The sequence below is a fragment of the Hippoglossus stenolepis genome, chromosome 11 (genome assembly GCF_022539355.2).
Source record: "Hippoglossus stenolepis isolate QCI-W04-F060 chromosome 11, HSTE1.2, whole genome shotgun sequence".
NCBI classification, from domain to species: Eukaryota; Metazoa; Chordata; class Actinopteri; order Pleuronectiformes; family Pleuronectidae; genus Hippoglossus; species Hippoglossus stenolepis.
The window spans coordinates 12,920,845-12,927,992 of NC_061493.1; the positions used below are offsets into that span (position 1 = coordinate 12,920,845).

Below are 7,148 nucleotides of genomic sequence, written 5' to 3' on the forward strand. Positions count from 1 at the left end.
GTGTAATCTAGCCATCAAAGTATGAATCCAAGGGGCTTTACATAACTTTGCCATTACTAACACTATGATAAACCATTTTCCAAGAATCCATCGTGCCATTTAAGTTACTTGACTGTGACAAGGTAAAGTCTCCATGCTGATAATAAGACAATGGAGTGATGGTGTCCCAATAATTAACTATAGTGTGAATATATTTGTATATTCTGGCATGAGCTGAAGGGACAGGAGAAGGGCAGCATCACATGTCAAGCAGCTTCACAGAGGAGCAGAGGAGCTGGAGGGTCCTGAGCTAACTGGTGCTGGATTTACAGATACTCTACATGGTCTGCATGTTAATGTCCACTCAAAGTATAAAACTCAAGTATATGGGACATTTGGTTTGCAGACCATGCAGATTCCTAAAGTTGTGGTCTTACTGGACATACTAATGAGGATAAAATAAAATGTGATCTTTCACATTAGTCAGTACAATGTATTAAATGACCTCTTTCATTCTTGCTGTTTTGATGTTGACTCTGCAGCCGCCGCCTGGGTAACCAGCTCTGTTTTCTGCTGGCAGCCGACTCCCATCTCCATTTAACCTCTGGCTGGAAAGTGGTGTAGGGGGCAGCAAACACAGTAGCAGCCATTATCTTATCATTACCCCCAGTTCCAAGAGGTGAGGCTTACAGGGGGAGATCCTCCGCTCGCTGCGTGACATCCCATGATGCGGTTTAGCTGCACATTTCAAGACCTATCGCTAAATGCTCGGCCAAGTGCCTGGGTTCAAAATATTCCCATACTTTTCACTGTGGGCTGACATGCTGATCAGCCCGTTTTTTCCAGCCACAAGCCGGTCTTTAGTCAACAACAGTTCCTAGCAGGCCTGGTAAGCTGCAACCCCACTGTATCATTACCCAAACACTGGTTAGAGATGACACTTCAGAGCAGCGAGCGACTCGCAGTCAGCCTGTAGCAACCGGCAATCAACAACAACACAAATACAGCATGGGAAAGCCAGTGCCATACCAAAATGCTACCAGCCTTCCTGCAGATGTCTCATGCAGCTCGTCTCTTTGTACGGGCTTATATGACATTCAGCATCCAGCACTCGTTGGCTGCCAGCTGCTTTCAAAGAGCGTCTGGCGCCTCTCTCTTTAAGAGCCGATGAGAGAGAGAGAGAGAGAGAGAGAGAGAGAGAGAGAGAGAGAGAGAGAGAAAAGGAGAGATGAAGAATGTCATCCCCTGAAATACGAAAAGATAAGTCATCGGGACTGTAATGATGGGGTGGGACAGGGAGGGGGCAGAGCAGGGAGGAGACAGATGAGCCTTGTAAAAGTCAATCATCCATTTTTTGGGAAAACACCATCAGAAATAACTGATTATACCGAAGAGTGTTAAATTATAATCATCACACTTATTTGAGTTTATTTGTGGATTATTTTGCTTTTGCTCGTCTGATACTGTTCTCACGGCCCAGTGAACGCTGCTGAACACTGATAATGAACAGCACCCTTAATTCAATAGTTTCTTTCTTCTGCCCCCCCCGAGGCAAATTATTTAAGAATAGGGGACCATCCAAGTTGCTATGTGAGGCGTATCGATGTGAGAGCAATATCTAGGAATCTTCTTTCACCGCTGACTGAGCATAATCAGACACACACTGTGATATGGGACAGGGATGTTGGAGACTTCTGACTTTTTCTGCTTCAGATGTCGAGAAAGGCACCTGTTTCAAATCTAAATAATTGAAGGTATGAAAGTAAAACAATATCTTTTAACCAAATAATCTCTGAATTTAATAAAAAATAATGAAATGCCACTGGCTTAGAGGAACACGTTTTTTCCTTTTACCCTTTCCTGGTTATATTGCCTGCAGACCTTGTTCAAATTTTATTAGATTTGCTTCTGTGTTTGACTATACACATTTGGTGCATCTGAAATTGAAGTGTGCCCAGGAGTTGTTCCTTGTGCGGTGGCACTGAGAAAAGGATTGGAGAGCAGAAATCATTTTCAGAGCCGGGTTGCAGTCGTCTCTCATCGTCCTCCCAGACTGAACCTGGGTGATGTACTTAGCATGTGACCTTGAGTCGGGACGTCCAATACATTAGGTTGATCAAGCCCCGGTGTCACGGCAGGAAACATCCCTCTGCAAATGTCAGGGATCATCCACAACGATTTGGTGGCTCCATAATTTGGAGGCATAAATTAAAGCATTCATATTTTACTAAGGTGTTTAATATGCCAGACTGTTATTTATGCTCGACAGCCAAGAGACAGGGACACCGGAGAAATATTGTTGATGTAAAAACCCAAGTCTCCCCCTCTCTTCGTCTCACTATATGTCTACCTCTTCCTCATCTCTCATTTCTGGCATTCCTTTATCTATCTCCTCCTCCACCTTCAGTTTCCACTCCATTATTTTCCCTCTTACGGAGAATACATTTCAGACTTGTGTCAATACATAACGCCTTAAGTAAGCTCCACGCCATTGATTGGAACAAGAGGAATCGGTAGTGTCACGACAAGACAGATATGCTCTTTAAAGCGTTATGGATCGCAGACATTGGGAAGAAAAAGGGAGTTTTCTAAGGGGCCAGGGCTGGCGTTAATTCTGTCAAATGATTTATTCAGTATGGTCAATCAGTGAAATTAGAAGTGTCCCATTCCGACTTGGCCTTCACTACCTGATGATGTACGGTGGTGATGACATGGGCAAACAGTTTCATCCCATTACCGCCCCTCCCTCAAATCTCTCCCATCCTATCAGTGTAATCGAAAGGAAGGATCTTCTGTGTGTGTGCGTGCTCTTAATGCTCCGTGCATCCAGCTCAAGAATATTAGAGAACAATCAACAGTGAAACATCTAAAGCTGCGCTCAGACATGCACTGAACTCCGCAGATCCTCCGCATTTTCTCCAGAGGACGTGCATGTGTGAACCCACATGTCAGAGTAAGAGACTAGTATTATCTGCAGACTTTTCCGAGTCGGCCTCCTAGTGTAAAGTCTGCAGAAAGCCAGGGGAATCCGATGTGAGAACACAGCAGGGGGATCCCCCACTGGAGTCGCCACGAGCATGTGGGGGTTAATGACGTTTGTAACACGTGACAGACACAAAAATGAACCCGGCTGCACTCGGCTGCTCCACCTCTCGCCTGAATAATGGAGAGGATTTGTTGCTGTTGTGAACACGTCTGTGCAGAGAACCTCCCGCTGCGTTGTGCACGTGTGAAAGGCCAACTCTGGGTAAACTCCCGACCTCATTCTCTGGACTTCACCCGCAGGTCATGTCTGAAAACGGCTTAAATGTTAGAAGCATAACCCACTGCACATTACTATTTCCGTCAAGACGCTTTCTGCGGAAATAGAAAGAGAGCAGTTTCTACTTTAAGACCATCCTGAGTGTGTGACCTTTTCGGGCGGATACCGCGTAAAGTCACCCTCGCACATCTCAGTTCCATTCCGCCCGGGCTACCCAATAACCATGGCCGTCTTCGCGGGAAGGAAGAGTTTATCTACTGTCACGGTGTAGTGCAGCACTCTGTGAAAACTGAATCGTGTGATACAGCGGATGTGGCTTATGCAGAGTCCGGAGGAGGTTTTGTGGTTTTTTGATTTTGGATGAAGGCAGCAGAATAAGAAGCATTCCGATTAATATTGTGCACATTCCCCTCTCATTTCTTGTTGCTAAAAGTCTGTAGATGACTTTCAAATATTAGTGTGTTTATACTTTCTATTCTCTGTTTGGAAACTAGTTCATTGCATTCACAGTTCAGTGAATAAAAAAAAAAAAGGATGAGTTCAATATCAAGTTATAGCTCCTTTGAATTATGAGCATACAGAAAAGCAGTTATGGAAGCATGCTGGGTCACAGTCTCCCGTCTTGTCCATGCATGTACGATACTGTAACTGTAGAACCTGAAATTGCGGTAAACCCTTAGTGTGTGTGTCTCTTTGTTCATGTGTGTGAAAAGCGCTGCACCAAATTCCAGGAGAGGCACACATGTAATCTTCTAGGAACTGTCGAGGGGCTTGTGACCGTCTGACATCAGGCCATGAATGACACAGTGAGCCACATCATATATTTGTACAGCTCATGGTCAAGTGACTGGCCGGCCAGCGATAAGGAAGAATGTCCTGCGCTTGAAAGGCATGTTAAGAGAGCTTGGAGAGGGGGGAAAAGATCTGGGAGCGTCTCAAGGGGTTTAAAGCAACTTAATTCAAACTGATAAGGGAGAAAACTGTGAGAGGAAAACTGAAAGCAAAGTGCTGAGCCTGCATCTGTTTCCAAAAAGGTGCAAGAATTTTTTTTTCTTTTTTTGATCAGGGATGCAACAGCCACATTGTCTGTCATGTCTTTTCAAAGCAGCGTTTCATCTCCAGAGCTTCCCTCCCTCCTTCTTTAACATGTGACGTGAAATGAGTGTGTCTACAGGTTTAGAAGCTAAAAAGTTTAACATCCCATCAGCTCCCAGCAACTTTAATAAACAAATTGTATGCTTGTGGTTCATGTTTTTTAAGATGCAACATCCTAAACACTACACTGAGCACACGGGGGTTGTGAACCAAATACACCCAAGGAACACACCAACAATTATAAATGGTATAGGCCACCAGTGCAGGTGTGACTTTGGCCCCGAAATAGACCAACATTCCTGGTGGGACTTGCACAGGGATTATGCTCCTCAGTGGCAATGAGTTTAAAGCAACTGTGAGCTTCTTTACTGTGCACTTAACACATCATTGCGCACATTTAAACAACCCATACATTGCTTCTGACCAGGCCCGTGGGTTCTGGAAGTATTTGCGGGTGTTATGGAGGAGCTCACCTGATATTTCAGACTGAGGGACACCATCAAGATAGAAACCCTTCCCGCTGTAAAACTGCCTGATATCCGAACAACTCCGGGCTTTGCTGGTGCCTTTGTCTCCGTGGGCTGGTGCCGTCAGCGAGCACAGTGCCAGAGCCGCTATGATGAATGAACCCATCCTCCAACGTGGGGACCCAGTCAAGTGCAAATCCGACCGTGTTGGGGGGGTCCTACAGCAGGAGCAGGAGACTCGCAGTGTCAGGCGTGTGTGCGTAAAATATCCACCACCTTCCTCCTCTCTGTCCTTTCAGCGCGTCCGCCGAGTCTGTGGCTGCTCTTCTGCTGCGCGGCACCGACCGGTGAGAGAGGACTCCTCACAGCGCAGAGGTCCCGTCTCTTTCCCGGTCCTGATAAGTGCACAGGAACAGGACCTTCTTCTCCTGCTATTATTCAACCCCTCCTCCAAGAGAGCCGTGTCTTCTCCGGATTACGCGTAGATCCCCTCTCTCATATATCCACTAGTCACACACGCCTTTCTCTCGGGCTCACCTAAAGAGAGGAGAGAGATCTGGGTTATGCGCACTTACAGCAGGAATAACTGAAGTCATGTCATGAAAATAGCAGTGCTGCGCTGACGCGGTGCAGCCTGGTTCTGTGGCCGCACGCCTACCGGCTGTGTGACGGCGCAGAGGGATCCGAGTGGAGAAGTGCGCACAGGCAGCCACCGCAGCTCATTTCCCAGCGCAGGGTTTCTCTAAACGGTGCCAACGCTGCCACTCTGTGGAGTGAGGAGGAGGAGGAGGAGGAGGAGGCGGGGGAGAGAGAGAGAGAGGGAGAGAGGAAGGAGGGATAGAGGGGGAGAGAGAGAGAGGGAGAGGAAGGAGGGATAGAGGGGGGAGAGAGAGAGAGAGGGAGAGGAAGGAGGGATAGAGGGGGAGAGAGAGAGAGAGAGAGAGAGAGAGAGAGAGAGAGAGAGAGAGAGGGACGCACGAGGTGTCATGCTCCTCCTGTAGTTTCCGGTTTTTATCCCCCCTCATCTAAATGTCATTTGCAGTCATGTTTCAGGAGACATCAGCGTCTAAGCAGGTTTGATTTGTCGCTGCAGTTTTGGGAAACATCTGCAGCCTGTGGTTCTCCGGGTCGTGCGCTCAGCTGGTTTCTCGCTGAAGGAATGCGACAGCTTGATCTCCATCCTGCCAGGTATCACAGGTGAACCGAGTGCACCTCTCCTCCACTCTGCACACACGTGCACACACACACACACACACACACACACACACACACACACACACACACACACACACACATATACATCACATCACTCCTCAAGGTGCAATTACAAGGCCAACAAGTCACCACCTGCCCCGCACCTTTTCCCGGTTTACCTGTCACCTGCTGCTGAATGCCTTCATTATGTGACTTTCTGTGTACGTGTCTGGGAATAACACGAGCATGAAATATTCCTGATCCTACTCCAGGCTTGACTGAATGAAGAAAACAAGTGATGAGTAACGTGCTCACATTCTGTTGTCTCATATTGTCTCATTCATACAAAAGCCCAGCACTTTTTTAAAAAATGCTCCAGTTTAGTTTTTTTTTCTACATGAGGCTGCTTCCTCTATTAATCTCAAAAGGAAATTGTTTGTTCGCTATTTGGAAGTTTTTTTTCCCCAGTTTTTATTCATCGTTTTTATTGGGATCAATGGTTTCCGGTTCCCAGCTCGCAGATGCAGGTAGAAAACGCCTTGTGTCTCCTGGCAGCAGCATATCCATAGTCTACCCAAAACTAATGCTCTAATAGATGAGAGAAGAAAAGAAAAGTTCACTCAGTTCTGGTTGGTTTGAACCCAGGGCCCTCTCCTTATGAAGCAACAATGGAGGTTAAAGGTCTTATGCTGTAATAAGTGAGCTGATTACAGTCTGAGTGTTGAATTGACTGCGTGAGTGCAAGGTTTACGCGGCCTCTCATTATATAGCATCTGTATGAACAGGCACAGTCAGAAGTTAAGGAAAGGAATCGCAGTGTTACGTGTTGAGAAACCTAGATATCTGCTAGACCTGTGTTACAGCCACAGAGAGACAGTTCTCTCGCTTAAAATAAAGTCTCTTTAGTCGTCTCGGTCTTCTATGAAATTGAATCAGACCAGGTTTGATGAGGCTTTTTTTTTGCAAAATGCCACTGCACATTTTCACAGTGACACGTGGAAAATCTCCTGAAATAACCGGCCGTCACGCATCGGGGTAGACAAACGAATGTGAAGATGCAAAGAGAGAAAAACAGAGAGACAAAAAATAGAAGGAGAGAGCCGCGGCTGTTGCAGTCTCCGAATCACTCTATTTATGAAGGCAGAGATTTT

The 7,148-nt window shown here is 46.4% G+C and overlaps 1 protein-coding gene across 2 annotated transcripts in view; it reads right to left on the bottom strand.

Moving 5' to 3' along the window:
- gpc1b (glypican 1b) overlaps positions 1-5,620 on the bottom strand; it is a 72,718-nt gene extending 67,098 nt beyond the window's left edge. The window contains exons 1-2 of one of the 2 annotated variants that reach the window (XM_035171249.2): positions 5,462-5,620; positions 4,810-5,340 (exon numbers count right to left, since the gene is read on the bottom strand). In XM_035171249.2, coding sequence (XP_035027140.1) covers positions 4,810-4,969 — 160 coding nt within the window. In that variant the 5' untranslated portion in view covers positions 4,970-5,340; positions 5,462-5,620. The other variant, XM_035171250.2, reaches the window with a different exon arrangement.
- Positions 5,621-7,148: the final 1,528 nt, after the last annotated feature.